The sequence below is a fragment of the Coffea eugenioides genome, chromosome 9 (genome assembly GCF_003713205.1).
Source record: "Coffea eugenioides isolate CCC68of chromosome 9, Ceug_1.0, whole genome shotgun sequence".
In the NCBI taxonomy this organism is placed as follows: Eukaryota; Viridiplantae; Streptophyta; class Magnoliopsida; order Gentianales; family Rubiaceae; genus Coffea; species Coffea eugenioides.
Genome location: NC_040043.1, coordinates 42,396,123 through 42,411,448, shown reverse-complemented (window position 1 = coordinate 42,411,448; position 15,326 = coordinate 42,396,123). Strand labels below are relative to the sequence as shown.

Sequence of the window (15,326 nt, the reverse complement as noted above, 5' to 3'; positions counted from 1 at the left end):
ACCTCAATAATTTCATATATTTATATTTTTGTTGACTTCATAAATCAGGAAAAATTATATATATTTATATATATAATGGCAGGGTAGAAGGGTTGGGTTGCCGCATTTCGTTACGTTGATACATTGTGCTCTATTATTTGTCACCTAATTAAATTAATAATAACAAGAGGAACCAGCATAATTGAATATGTTACCTCAATAACTTCATATATTTATATGTTTGTTGACTTCATAAATCAGGAAAAAAAATCCTTAATCAGTATGATAAGACCTAAACATTCCTAAACATTTTTTCCATCCTAAAAGCAAATATATTTTTGCTTAAATCCGTTCATTTCTCTGATATGCCTTCACTAATCAACCAAAGTTTCAATATTTTGATCCAGAAAAACTGAAGAAAAAAATTATGAATATATAAACTCACAAATTTATCATATCCATGTTTACTATTTTGAAGTTTTGGTTAAAGTGGGGTTGATAGCTCATAGCTGTGCGGGGAGGCTTCATTCAACGAATTTGTTGATGTTGAACTCTCTTTAACTTTTGTCTAAGTTAATTAACAAATATTTTATTTATTGTGTTTTATTTTATTTATTGTGTTTCTTTCTTTCTCACTCATATATTCTTCAGATTTTACATGCACTAATCACTTAAAATATCTAACTGATTAGTAAAACCAAATTTTAATCACAGTGTATGTCAACAACAGTTACAGCATAATTAGGAAAACTATTTTTGGTAAATTATTTGAGCAATAGTATGTCTGTGAGGAAAACCCGCATTTTATGCTATGGCCTTTTACTCCATGGTTGGAATTTAAAAGACTTTGCACCTTGATTAAATTGATCTCATATTTATTGTCCAATTTGCAGGTATAAGATACAAATAATAAAAGAAAGGGTATATGTAGGATTAATTACACTTTTTCCCTTGTGGTATAATACTTTTTTACATTATCATTTTATGGTATTAAAATGTATATAACCCTACGTGGTTAGCACACGTAATCTTGACATCTCAGGTGGCTTCATTATGAAGAATGTTTATGTCATTTTGGCAATAAAGTCAAGATGGAGAGCTTTAAAATCATAAAAGGGTTATTTAGAAAAACGTTAAACTGCAAAGGACTAATTTACCCAAGAAAAAGCAAACGTAAATGGATCAGCAAAAATATCATGTATTAATAACGCCTATTATTAATAAGAGTAAATCTTATATACACTACCAGTGCATGCGTTATCACTATTAGATCTATGACACATGTGTAAAAATTAAATTTTAAATTTAAATTTTGCATGGTTGTCATTTATCCAATGCTGACAGTGTATATACTGTCTGTGGAGGAAAGATTAATCCTAATAATAATTTGTAAAAAATGTACAACGTTGAATTCAAGGCAAATAAACGAGAATTCAGCTTTCTGGTTCTAATACTAGCATTGAATGAACAATGCTGCATCCTTACCTAAGGAAAACACTTTATACACGTTTCTGACAAGGTAGAAGGTATTGTCATAAGATTTCATCCAACAAGTGATCTTCTGAAGTGCGATATTGTCTCAACTACCATTAATTTTTAAGTCTTGTTTCTGTTTTCAGACAAGTGATCTTCTTGTCTCTTGTTATGCCAAATCAAAGACTAAATTATCTTTAGCACTCTCATGACACCACTCGAATAATAAACTAATGAAGGTCACCACTATGCTGTCCTCCTACTCTTTTCTGCTCTTCGTATTGCTCATTTCTGCAAATCCTTATGCAAGAGCCCTTCAAGAAGGAGGCAATGGAATAGAAGAAGAGCTTGAAGATGTGAAAAGATCAGATTTCCCAACTGAATTTCTCTTTGGTGTTGCCACTTCTTCCTATCAAGTATACAAATCATGTGTTTCTTTAACTTTTGTGTATTTGCCTGTGTTTTTGGTGATATATTTTTCCATGCAGTTCTCTTGAAATTTGTCTAGCATGACACTACTCCAATGGTTTTAGATTGAGGGTGCAATTCTTGAAGATGGGAAGAGCCTTAGTAACTGGGGTGTTTTTGTCCATAAAAATGGTGATAGTGATACTTTTTTACTGCTGCTTATAACAAGGTCTTTTTCTATACAAATTTGGATAAAGAAATCTGATTAAGTTTCTACTTTGCTTCAAATTGTATTAGGCAATGTAAACAATGGAGACACTGGAGATATAGCCACTGATGATTACCATCGTTACCTGGTATCAAATTAACTAAGTTACCAACTCCAGTACTCTGATATCCTTTCACTTTACCCTTAACATTTTACATGAATGATATGAAGATGTACATTAAAGATTTCAAGCAATGAATCCATTTAAAGCATGTGGCTTTTGAATCATTCATGACAGGAAGATATAGAGACAATCCATTCTCTTGGAGTGGATGCTTACCGGTTCTCCATTTCCTGGTCAAGAATACTTCCAAGTGCGTTATTTTCCTTTCAAGGATAAACTACTTAAGGAGTTCCTAAACTATTTCAATAATTAAGTTTTGACTTCTCATCTATTTCAAGTCTCAATTTGGTCCATCAACCATAAAAAAGGTCAATTTTTGATCCTTTAGTCCATCTCCACTAGTCAATCTGATGGATCTAAAGGAAAAATTTAACGGATCTAATGATAGGAATTGCTAAATTATCAAAATTTGACAATTTTTATTATTAGTGGATCAATTTGTGTTTTAAAATAAATGAGACGTCAAAGTTGACAATTGAAATAGTTTAGAGGCCCTTTAAGTAGTTTACCCTCAATGGTATAATCCCTTTTGGTCCCTCTTCTTTTCTTGGAATGCCACAAACTCACAATAAATCTTTGAATGGTTTGTTTAGATGGGAAATTGGGTGGTGTTAATGCAGCTGGAATACTGTTTTACAATAGTATAATCGATAATCTTCTACTCAGAGGTATTGAGCAAACATCACATGTTTCTTCCACCCTTCATCTCTTATTTATTACTACTCTGTCGTTTGAGAGGTTTAGATCACGTTATATCCAACGCAGGCATTCAGCCTTTTGTCACAATTCACCACTGGGACATACCCCAAGTGCTTAGTGACGAATATGGGGGCTGGCTAAATCCTCTGATTCAGTATGTTGAACTTAATATTATGCTGGATTTTATGTGAATGGTATATAACTCCGCAATAAGATCAAAAGCTTGGGTCTATGTGAATTGAATTAGGGATGATTTCGTCCATTTTACTGAAACTTGTTTCAAGAAGTTTGGTGATCGGGTGAGGTATTGGGTGACCATCAATGAACCAAATTCGGTTGCAGATCTTGCCTATGAAAGGGGAAAACATCCTCCAGGTCATTGCTCCCCTCCTTTTGGCAACTGCTCAGCTGGTAATTCAGATACTGAGCCCCTGATTGCAATGCATAACATGTTACTTGCCCATGCCAAGGCTTCCAAGCTCTACCGTGAGCAGTTTCAGGCAAGTAAAATACTTCGTTGGCATCAATGATGTACAGTATCAGCTGTTTTAATGGATTTTACAGCTAAAGTTCGTTGTTTTCGTCACACCAATCTTGGTACAGCCCAAACAAGGTGGTGTAATTGGAATTGTGGTCCATGCAATTATGTACGAACCATTTACTGATGATGAGCATGACAAGGAAGCTGTAAAGAGGACATTGGCTAATAATGTGGCTTGGTAAGTGTTGGCATCTCCTCCTTAAGCTGTGCCATTTAGCCTGCGATTGGGAGCTTTTACTGTCCTCTCCTCTCACGCGATTGAAGCCTATTTGGATAGAAAGATTGAAATCAAGAAGCTTCTCTATGTGAAATAAATCAAAACATGACAAGATGACACGTTCTTGATGTGCTATGTCTATAAAACAGGGCTTTCGATCCTCTAGTGTTTGGTGATTATCCTCCAGAAATGCGTCGCTATCACAGAAATGAGTTACCCAAATTTACACCAGAAGAAAGACTGCTCATAAGGGATAGCATTGACTTCCTTGGACTGAACCACTATGCAACTCTTTATGCTAAGGACTGCATACACTCAAGTTGTGCCCGCTCTGACTCTGCCTGTGCCCCTGGTGGAGACCGTGCCATCGGCGGCTTTGTCTGTACTACTGCAGAGCGTGGTGGTGTTTTGATTGGGGAACCAGTACGAGAATCAGATATTCGCTGAAATATCAAATTCAGATTGCTATATGACTCTTAAGATTAGTTTTTTCCCTCATGCACTTTTTTTTTCTGGTTTAAACAGACAGGGTTGCCTATATTCTCTGTTGTTCCAAGAGGAATGGAAGAGATTGTGGACTATGTAAAGAATCGATACCATAACAAGCCTATGTTTATTACTGAAAATGGTAAAAATATACTTTCGATAACATGCTTCTGTTATCATTTGTCTTACCACTGAGAACTCATAATTTTAACCAATCTGTAGGTTATTCTACACCTCCACAACAAGAACAAGTTGATGATTTCCAACTTGATGTCAAGCGAATTGCATTCCACAAAGCATACCTTGCTTTCTTGGCTCGAGCCATGAGGTGATATTGTTCCCATGATTGTAGTCACATTCATCTATCCTCATATACTGCCATTAATGATGCTTTTGTCGAGCAGATTCTTCGCCAATTATGGGATAAATATTCTCTTTTCTACTGATTTAGAAACTAAAAAAGGTTTATAAATTTTTCAACACTATGGAACATTTTTTCTTTAAGAAGCTATAGCCTATAAGCCTTCCCCTTTTGCCTCTCATCCTTCGGGCAAGGTATGAATGCATTTAAACAAATCATATCACCTCTCGTACAAAAAAGATTCATGATTTCATGCATGCTTTCTTTCGTACTGAAAATCTTTGCTAGAATAATTTATCAATGTATATACTTTTGTTTGACAGAAATGGTGCAGATGTGAGGGGCTACTTTGTCTGGACATTGATGGATAATTTTGAATGGTCATTGGGGTATGATGTAAAGCTTGGGCTTTATTCTGTTGATCGTGCAACCTTGAATCGAACTCCTAGGTCCTCTGCCAAGTGGTACAGAAACTTCCTGGGGAACATCAGCTCCAATAGCATGCAGCCAAGAACTGCAGCTGCATTTTGGAGCAAAGTTGGTAGAGCAGAAGAGTGATGAACTGGTGTTTTTAGTTCATTTTCCCCTTTGTATATTTCACCGTTGTTTATACATATGTTTATAGATTAATATTTCCTACATTGTTAGTGTATATAATGATGGGATTGGATGAATATCATATCATTTGAATTTGAATTTAAACATTAAATTTTATATATATGGCATGCATCTAAACCCACTAGTATATACACCGTCAATATATAAAAGGTTTACCCTACAGTAAGGAAATAGTTTACAAGCTCAAACTGAACCTCACTGCAATGTGGATCCTTGGTACATAAAAACATATTTGTGTCTTTTAATTTAATCAAAACTACATAATTGTCATTTCATGTTTAAGTGTCATTGATCATTATCTTTTGACACTTGTATTTTGACAAAGTGCTTTTGAATTTTTTGTTCATAAAAATTTGCTAACATATTTTGTTGATACCAAATTTATTAATTTCTTGCAAGCTCATTTCGCTTTTTAATTCTTGAGGTTAAAGATTTTAAGGTTAATTGTAAAGTTTTGAAAAGGTATTATGCTAGATGAGGTTATCTATAATTTACTGTCAACAAAAATTGACTACATAAGTTGCTAATTCTATTCATTTTTCCCTTGGATATTTACCATTACTTATACATATGCTTATCCTTGGTATATAAAAGTATGGTGAGGAAATAGGAATCCAACAGTTGTATTATGCAAGATGAAATGTGCTCTTTCAGCGCTCAGAAGAATTGCAATTTGCAAATCTCATGCCTATTGAGAGGAAAAAAAATTTGTCTCTTTTCACTAGGTGTGGTTTCTCTTTGTACAAGAATAGGAAAGAGAAAAAAAAATCCCATTTATTAATCTATTTGCCTAATCCCCATGCCATTCCCATAGATTATGGACACTAATACTGAGTGTGTCCACCTTATTTATACACACTGATTTGCTTGCATCGTTAACACATTTTTCAATCACTTTTTTATCTCACATATAACCCATTGGAAAGGAGAACTCCATCGCTGATATCAAAAACGTGTTACAATATTTTTTCATAAAATTATCTCAAATAATTTACTATCAAAATATCTTATGCGCATATTTTAGTAAAAGTGTAGTTCGAGTTTGTTTGCCAGGTTATGGGTAGGTAAGGCCTCAAAGCCAGGAATCATTTTAAAAACCGAAAAAGAGTACATGGGGAATAAATTAATAAAAATGACAAAATAAATTGTAATTACTAGATGGGTGCTCAATAAATTTCAATCATTGTCTTTCGAGTCCAAGTGTTCTCATTTTTTAATTTAACAAGGGTTTCCTACTAATTCATTATGCAAGTTTTCCTAGTATAGAATTCAACAGGACAAAAGCCTAAAAGCATTTGGCCTTTTCTTAATATAAAATCTTTGGACCTTTGTCCTCCTTAATCAAAAGAGAATACACTTTATCGCCACCCAAGACCAGCCAAACGTTAAGTTTGAGTTGGATTGTCAAAAAAATGTCGTGACTAGATTGTCCTTTTATAGCGATTAATGGGCAAAAATACCCTTAGTTATTTAATCAATATCCTTAGAATTAAACACAATTTTACCTCCTCTAAGTTTTGGAATTTATAACGCTTTAAAAATTTAGATATCATAATTATTTAATAACATAACAGTCTCTGTAACAATTATCCTTATTAATCATAGAAAAGATACACCTTTTTGTTTAACTATAATTACTTACTTTAATATTGCCTAAATTAAATATAGATAGATATTGCTAGTAATATGAAGGCAAGTTTTCTATTTTAAATGTTTTATTTTAACAAAACACATTTTTTGTTACAGTGGAGCAAATAATCTAAGTTTTGAAAACATTTCCATGTCTTTAGTTTAATCAAAACCCCATAATTGTCATTTTATGTTTAGAGTTCATATTGATCACCATATTTTGAAGCATATATTTTGACAAAGTGATTCCACAATTTTTTATTTATAAAATTTTATCAAAATATTTTGTTAATACCAAATTTATTAATTTTTTACAATCTCATTTTTTCTTTGAGATTAAAAATTTTAAGGTCAATTTTAAAGATTTCAAAAAGATATTTGGTAAATGAGGTTATCTATAATTCATTGTCAACAAAAATTGACTATAGAAACTGTTAATTCTATTTAAAAAATTATAGAAATAAAATGTAAGGAAATGTTGAAAACATAGTAAAATTCTAGGATATTTCTTTTAAAATTTATATGAGATATTTCATCAATAAAGTTTTGGGATAAAATATACTGGTTTTAAGTGTTATAGATTACATTATAACTTTATAACCACTTTAATATATTTAATAAATATTATTAAAGAAATGCGTGCATTTTTCAGTTGAGGAGAACAAAGTGTGATCAAGCACTAGGGGCATAGTTGGAAGAAAATTTTTTTATATGTTTTGAGGCTATTATTGTTCTCATGATTAGGTCTATCATTTCAAATGAGTAGTACTCTTAATTTATATTTTTATTTATGCTGTTGTTAAGAAGGTAAGATTTTATATCTCTCTTCTATTATTAACATTATTATATTAATAAATTTTGATCTGGCAACTCTCTCTAATAGTATACGACATTTGCCAAATTAAAAAAATGAAAAAAGACTATTATTCCAAATAATTATTTGAAATAATTACTGTAACACTTTTTGTGATGTGATGTATATGAGATAAAAAAGTGGTTGGGAATATAAAAAAGTGGATTGAATATGATGCAAGTGAAAATCCAAACATCTATATTATTTTGATTTGGGAGGACAACGTAGCTAGGTATACCCCTATTTAACATAAAATGCAATAAGGCAAAGTCCAAAAATGTTTACCTTTTTCCTTTTAAAGAGCTTGTGCTTTTCTCTTTTCGTGTTTTTTTTTTTCACATCACATTTTCTATTTTTCTTTCAATGCCTGACTTGGCAAGCTCTAGGAGAATTTAATATTTATCAGTCTCCATCTAATTTTATTATCACGTATTATCGTACTACGTTAGGGTAACATTTCAATGTCGCTTTGGAATTGCAGTCATGATCTTGTGCTACATTTTGTGTTATGATTTCATGTAAAGTTGATTAATTTTTTTTCATTGTTACTAATTTCACTATCAAATACTACAAAGTTGTATAAGAATTTTTTAAGAAAAAAAGGAATGAATGAAGAATAAATAAACACAAAATTAACCTCACATGAATTTCCTTAATCTCCGATAATTCCAGGCTAATGAATTTCTTTAGCCTTCATTATTCTAAGTCAATAACTTCTAGTTTTGTCTTGTATCGATCAACAACTCTTCTGACTTCTCCCTATTTCTCGTCTCTATCTAGTATTACTTAAGAGGATATTTTTTGGCATAATAAAGTTTTAGATATGTTTCCTCATGGGAGATAATATATGCCAAGTTTGTTTGTTACAAGTTTTTTAAAAATTTTAGCTATAGTAACTTCAAAAAAATTTTCAAAAATTTTAAACTATACACTCAAAATATTCAAAAATTTACATACTTCAAAAATTTTTTTAAAAACTTCTATAGTAAGTTACAGTAAAGTTTTAGACAAACTCCCAAAAAACTCACTTGCCAAACGAGCCATAATCCATGGGGCAGAGTTTTATTATTCTTTCTTAAAAGGGCTATAGGAGAATTTAGATTTTGAAAACTACCCAAATTTATTCGCAATTTTTCCAACAAAATATTTTGCCATTGCCTCGAAATGTTATGCACTAAACATTGCATTAGTATAATTAATCTGCAACCTAATTAAATTGAATAAAACATTAATCAACATGATTGAGTACGGTACCTGAATGATTTTGTGTATTTTATGTTTGTTGACTTCATAAATTGGGAGTAAAAAAAAAGATCATTAATCAGCAGAGCTTACGTCATGCAAACAAACAACTTTCGCATGATTCTCGAGTGATAAGACTCCTCTCACCGACTACGGTAAAACGTGAACATTTTTTTTCCTCTCTTTTGACTTTTAGTATAAGTGGAAAGGTTTCGAATCCGAAGTTTCTAACTTGCATTTAGAGATGACAACGGGAGCGGGTACACGTGCGTGCCAGCCTCGTAGGGGAATAATGGGATGGGGTAGGGGGAATTTTTCTCCCCTCATTTTAAATGGGGCGAGAGGCAAGGAATGATATCCCGGCCCCATCCCTGTCCCGTCCACCGCTTCAAGTTATTAACATAAATAAATGTAATATATTATATAATCTAATAATAATAAATTTAGAATATTTGACAACTAAATGTAACATTTATCCCATTTCTATCTAAATTTCTAGTTGATATTTGGCACGAGCAATTTATGTGTTCTATGAGTATTCCCAAGTGCTATTTATACAATCAAATTGAGTTTCTTAATTTTCTTGGTGTTTTATTTCAATAATTTTCTTGTTTTATTTTTCTTTTTTCACTTTTTCAGCGCTGTTTTTTTATTCTATTCTTTGAATTTAGCTTTGATCTATTGAATAAAGGATCCTAAAAAACAAATCAAATTATCACCCGCGGGGGAAGCGAGGCAAGGGGTGGGTGGAATGGAGGCAGGGGTCGGGGGAGTTTTTTTGGCAACAAGGCTGGGGACCGGGGGGGATCCCCTGCTCCAAACACGCCCTGTTGCCATCCTACTTGCGTTCTTTACTCCCTTTTTCCTTGCTAAAAGCAATAAATTAAGGAAACCTGCCTTTTTTTTAAACCCCTTCATTTCTAGTTTCTTTCTGGCTCAAATTCTTTAGATTTTGCATGCACTAATCACTTAGAATATCTAGTTTTTATATTAATATTCAAATTTTAACTACACTGAATATCTTGAACTGTTTCAAAATGTGGAAATCTGAATTTTGTAAGTTACAAAGTAACAGTTTTTGAGTGAGGATGCTATGGTCTTTTAATAATGTAGCTGGTTGGAATTAAAAAAAATTGCATGTTGATTAAATTGATCTCATAGTTATTCTAGTAATTGCAACTAAAACATACAAATAAAAAAAAATGAATTCATCAGATAAAATTCGTGTATTTATAAGGTCTACTATAACATAAAAAGATTTGTCAAATGTTGATTTCAAGGCAAATGAATGCAAATTCAGCTTCCAAGCGTAACGCAATATGACCAACTTGTAATTCATTCTAGATGCTTGTACAACTTTACTCTCCTGCCTCTCCCCACACCTTTCCCACATTCCAACATAGTTTTCAACTTTATAGCGGGAAAGACTCTAAAAAGAAATATGTAATATTTAACTACGATTCATTTGGATTCTATATGGATAAATTACTTTTTACTTCCCTATAATTTAGTGTTTTACCACATAACCCTTTTATGATTGAAAAATCTATATATAACCTCTTCCTAATTTGAGTTAAAGTGCCACCGTTAGATTTTTTCGTCAAAACTAACGGTCAATGATAAAGAATCAAAATCAAAGTAATAAATTGACAAATTTACTCTTCCATTACTTCTTTTCTTCCTCCAGACATGAAAGAAAGAAATTGAAATAAATAATGAATAAATAAGAACTAAATACCATTAAAAATATGGTTTAAACACCTATAATAATATTTGTAGTAAAAAAAGATATTTTTTGTTTTTTATTTATTTGTTTTATATTTTCCTTCCATCTTGTTAGTTTCTTTTCTATTTACTTTTGTTTCCCTTTCATCTCTTTTGTCTTTGGAGAAAATTAAGATTTTGTAAGCCAAAGTATAGATTTTCAAAATCATCTCTTCCGTTCCCAAAAAAAAAAAAAAAGAAAAGAGAGAGAGAAAAGGGAAAACAAAGTAGCGAAAATGGTGAATTTGTAAATTTATTAGGTTGACTTTGACTTTTTACTATTAATTATTAATTTTAACGGAAAAACTAACAAATGACACTTTAATCCAAATCACGAGGTGATTATATAAAAGTTTTTAAATCATAGAGAGTTATCTAATATAATACCAAACTACAAGACGTAAATGGTGTTTTACCCATCCCATATATAACAAATGTGTCTTTTTAACAAAATTGTATAAATAATTAATAAAGAATTACAAATTACTCAAATCGTATAATACAAACAACCAGGTGGCAGGCAGTGTTCGGCACTGTTCAACGTCATGGGATTTCATCCGACAAGTAATCCTCAGAAGCTGTATGTATCTTAGCTACCACCAAACGAACCCACGAATATTTTAAGTCTTGTTTCTGTTTCTTGACAAGTAATCTTCCGTTGCTTCTTCTACCAAACCCCCGACTGAAGTGTCTTTACTCTTCAGAACCATCAGTACACCTCTCTTACACAACGAAGGTCACCAACATGCTCTCGTCGTCCTCTTTTCTGCTCTTCATATTAATCATTTCTGCAAATCCTTGTGTAAGAGCCTATAATGAAGGAGGCAATGGAATAGCAGAAGAGTTTGAAGATGTCAAAAGATCAGATTTCCCAGCTGGATTTCTCTTCGGTGTTTCCACTTCTTCATATCAAGTATATAAAATTACAAATCATGTGTTTCTTTAACCTTCTTGTTCTTGTCTGCATTTTTTGGTAGAATACTTTCGATGAAATTCTCTTGGAATTTGTCTAATATGAAACCACTTCAATGGTTTTAGATTGAGGGTGCAATTCTTGAAGATGGAAAGAGCCTTAGTGACTGGGATGTTTTTGTCCGCAAAATTGGTAATAAGTGATACTTTTAAACTGCCTCTTGCAGCTATGTGTTTTTCTATACAATTTTGGTTCAATGAATCTGATTAAATTTCTACTTTGTTTCCAACTTTTTAAGGTAATATAAAGAATGGAGACACCGGAGATACAGCAACTGACCATTACCATCGTTACATGGTACCAAGTTACCAGCTCTGCTACTCTAATTTCTTGTTTTTACTTATCTCAATGTACCTTAAACATTCTAGATGAATGATATGAAGATGTAAATTAAAGATTTTGAGCAGCAAAACGATATAAAATTTGTTTGCTTTTGGATCGTAACAGGAAGATATTGAGATAATCCATTCCCTTGGGGTGGATGCTTACCGTTTCTCCATTTCCTGGCCAAGGATACTTCCAAGTACGTTTTTTTCCCCTCAGGTATAACCCCTTTTGGTCCCATTTTTCTTTGAATGCCACGGACTTATATCTTTGAATGGTTGTTTAGATGGGAAATCCGGTGGTGTTAATGCAGCTGGAATCATGTTCTACAATAGTATTATTGATAACCTTTTACTCCGAGGTACTAAGCAAACATAACATGTTTCTTCCACCTTTCATCTCTCATTTACTTCTATTGTTTCAGAGGCTTAGATACATTGTATCAATGCAGGCATTCAGCCATTTGTGACAATTTACCACTGGGACATGCCTCAAGTGCTTAGTGACAAATACGGGGGCTGGCTCAATCCTCTGATTCAGTATGTTGAACTATAAATCTGATTATGGATTTTGTGTGGATGATATTTAACTCTTCAATAAGATCACAATTTCGGGTATTTGTGACAAATTAGGGATGATTTCCTCCATTTTGCTGAAACATGTTTCAAGAATTTTGGTGATCGGGTGAGGTATTGGGTGACCATAAATGAACCAAATACAGTTGCAGAATGCGCCTATGAATGGGGAAAACATCCTCCAGGTCATTGCTCCCCTCCTTTGGGCAACTGTTCAGCTGGTAATTCAGATACCGAGCCCCTAATTGCAGTGCATAACATGTTACTTGCACATGCCAAGGCTTCCAAACTCTATCGCGAGCAGTTTCTGGCAAGTTAAATACTTAGTTTGCATAAATCATGACATCAACTTGCATTACTGCATCCCTTTGTTTTACAGCTTAACATTGTTGTTATCGTTTCAACAAAGGAGGCGTATAATCTGAACGGCACATTTTTTGTTGCAGCCCAAACAAGAAGGTGTAATAGGAATGGTGCTCCACTCGTTTATGTTTGAACCATTAACTGATGATGAGCATAACAAGGAAGCTGCAGATAGGGCTTTGGCTTTTAATCTGGCTTGGTAAGTCATGACATCACCTTAAACTGTACCCTTCACCCTGGGACTGGAAGCTTCCACAGTCATGTACTAGCATTTTAAATTTTCCCTTTTCCTGTCACTCAATCGCAGCCTAATTAGCTAGAAGCATTGAATTAAGAAAATTTTCTATACGAAAAGAATAAAAAAATGACAAGATGCCCCATTTTTTATGTGCCATGGTTCAATTTATAAAACAGGGCTTTGGATCCTCTCGTGTTTGGTGATTATCCTCCAGAAATGCGTCGATACCATGGGAATGAGTTACCCAAATTCACATCAGAGGAGAGACTGCTCATAAGGGATAGCATTGACTTCATTGGACTAAACCACTATTCAACTCTTTATGCCAAGGATTGCATACACTCAAGTTGTTCCTGCTCTGGCTCTGCCTGTCTCCCCGGTGGAGACCGTGCCATCCTAGGCTTTGTCTCCACATCTGCAGAGAATGGTGGTGTTTTGATTGGAGAACCTGTATGAGAATCAGATTTATCCTGATTTATTGCACTGACTGTATATCAGATTCTATTTGTAATATAGCTTAAGATTAGCCTTTTCCTAATCTTGTTTTTTGCTGGTTTTAACAGACAGGGATGCCTAGATTAAGTGTTGTTCCAAGAGGAATGGAAGAGATTGTAGACTATACAGTGAATCGATACGATAACAAGCCCATTTTTATTACTGAGAATGGTAAACATATACATTGGGAAATATCTGTGATTTGGTTTAGTTTTGAACATCCACAGTTTTTGCTCTTACTCTTGTACTCCTGTTCCACATTGACTTGGCTCTGATCGTGTTATTCAGATAAATTTGCGCCTGAAGTGCAAGTAGATCTATGTTTTTCCAGTTTTACATGTCATGTTGTCTCAAAAACTGCTACCTTGTCATTTCTTATTTTAGCTATTACCAGACAATAATCAGATTTTTCGAACAAGTGCTCAATGGATACTCGTGAGTACACAACCAATTTAACCGAACTTACCATTTGAATGCATACTCACATTTATTACTCCCTGCATTTAAATACTTTCTCGATTTGATCTCACTTTTCCCAGTAATTAATACATGAAATCCATCTTATTGAGTGTCCACTAATCATTGTTAGACAAGCTCATAATAACTCTATCTTACCTACAGGTTATTCTTCGCCACTGCAACAAGATCAACTTGATGATTTACAGCGTGATGTCAAGCGAATTGAATTTCACCAAGCATACCTAGCATCTTTGGCTCGAGCCATGAGGTGAGATTGTTCCTCTGATTGTACTGAAATTATTTGCTCGAATAACTAATGAAAGCAAGCATTTTTTGTTTGATAGAAATGGTGCTGATGTGAGGGGCTATTTTGTTTGGACTTTGATGGATAATTTTGAATGGTCATTTGGGTATGATGTGAAGTTTGGACTTTATTCTGTTGATCGGGCAACGTTGAATAGAAATCCTAGGTCCTCTGCCAAGTGGTATAGAAATTTCCTGAGGAACATCAGCTCCAATGGCATGAAGCCCAGAACTGCATTTTCACTTTGGAGCAAAGTTGGTAGAGCAGAAGAAGAGTGATGAACTAATGTTTTCAGTTCATTTCCCCCCTTTATTGAACATATGTTTATCCTTGGTATATACAAGAATGGTGAGGATATTGAATAGCAAGCTCGAACTGTGCCTCACTGCATTATGTTGTATTATGCGGGATCAAATTTACCCTTACAGTTTACAGCACGAAGAAGAACTGGAAATTTCGTGGCTATTAAGAAAAATTAAAAAAAAATTCGGATTGTGTTTCACCAGGAATGGCTCCTCTTTGACCCTGAGTTTGAAAAAATGAAAGATATTTAAAAAAAAAAAAAAAAAAAAATCCTCATTTAGTTTTTCTTTCTTTGGGCAAATTACACCTTTTCCCCCTGTGGTTTAGTGGTATTTTAGATATCCATCATATAGTTTCAAAAATTATATATAATCCCTTCATAGTTTAAATTAAAGTGTTTTTTGTAATGGAACCGTTGAAATGTTGAGATACCTTCATTTATAAGCTAACATGATTGGAGTGACCAAGATATATAAACATAATATGCATGAAATTTTAGCTCGTTATGGTTTATCGTTTTATCATATAATCTCCATATAGTTTAGTGGTTTATTATATAACTCACTTATAGTTTTCAAAATTTATATATAACTCCTCGTTCTGCTTAACAAATAATTTTCATCTTAAAAT

At 33.2% G+C, this 15,326-nt stretch overlaps 2 protein-coding genes across 2 annotated transcripts; both read left to right on the top strand.

The window, feature by feature from the left end:
* The first annotated feature begins 1,685 nt into the window (after positions 1-1,685).
* Positions 1,686-5,114, top strand: LOC113782626 (beta-glucosidase 18-like). Its single transcript, XM_027328501.1, has 12 exons — positions 1,686-1,868; positions 1,986-2,052; positions 2,158-2,216; positions 2,367-2,442; positions 2,846-2,920; positions 3,018-3,105; positions 3,199-3,451; positions 3,555-3,670; positions 3,859-4,132; positions 4,235-4,337; positions 4,418-4,523; positions 4,880-5,114. The coding sequence occupies exons 1-12, from the start codon at positions 1,686-1,688 to the stop codon at positions 5,112-5,114; spliced, it is 1,635 nt and encodes a 544-aa protein (XP_027184302.1).
* Positions 5,115-11,207: 6,093 nt separating this feature from the next.
* Positions 11,208-14,871, top strand: LOC113782625 (beta-glucosidase 18-like). The gene is made up of 13 exons (XM_027328500.1): positions 11,208-11,242; positions 11,470-11,575; positions 11,701-11,767; positions 11,874-11,932; positions 12,083-12,158; positions 12,246-12,320; positions 12,411-12,498; positions 12,592-12,844; positions 12,981-13,096; positions 13,312-13,585; positions 13,699-13,801; positions 14,252-14,357; positions 14,434-14,871. Exons 1-13 carry the CDS (start codon positions 11,208-11,210, stop codon positions 14,669-14,671), a joined length of 1,596 nt encoding a protein of 531 aa, XP_027184301.1. The 3' UTR covers positions 14,672-14,871.
* Positions 14,872-15,326: the final 455 nt, after the last annotated feature.

Coding starts and splice junctions, on each gene's coding strand:
- LOC113782625 (XM_027328500.1), top strand. CDS start 11,208: ATGGGATTTCATCCGACAAGTAATCCTCAGAAGCT. Junction 11,576..11,700: donor TTTCCACTTCTTCATATCAA/GTATATAAAATT, acceptor CAATGGTTTTAG/ATTGAGGGTGCAATTCTTGA. Junction 13,802..14,251: donor CATTTTTATTACTGAGAATG/GTAAACATATAC, acceptor TCTTACCTACAG/GTTATTCTTCGCCACTGCAA.
- LOC113782626 (XM_027328501.1), top strand. CDS start 1,686: ATGAAGGTCACCACTATGCTGTCCTCCTACTCTTTTCTGCTCTTCGTA. Junction 2,053..2,157: donor TGTTTTTGTCCATAAAAATG/GTGATAGTGATA, acceptor AAATTGTATTAG/GCAATGTAAACAATGGAGAC. Junction 4,338..4,417: donor TATGTTTATTACTGAAAATG/GTAAAAATATAC, acceptor ACCAATCTGTAG/GTTATTCTACACCTCCACAA.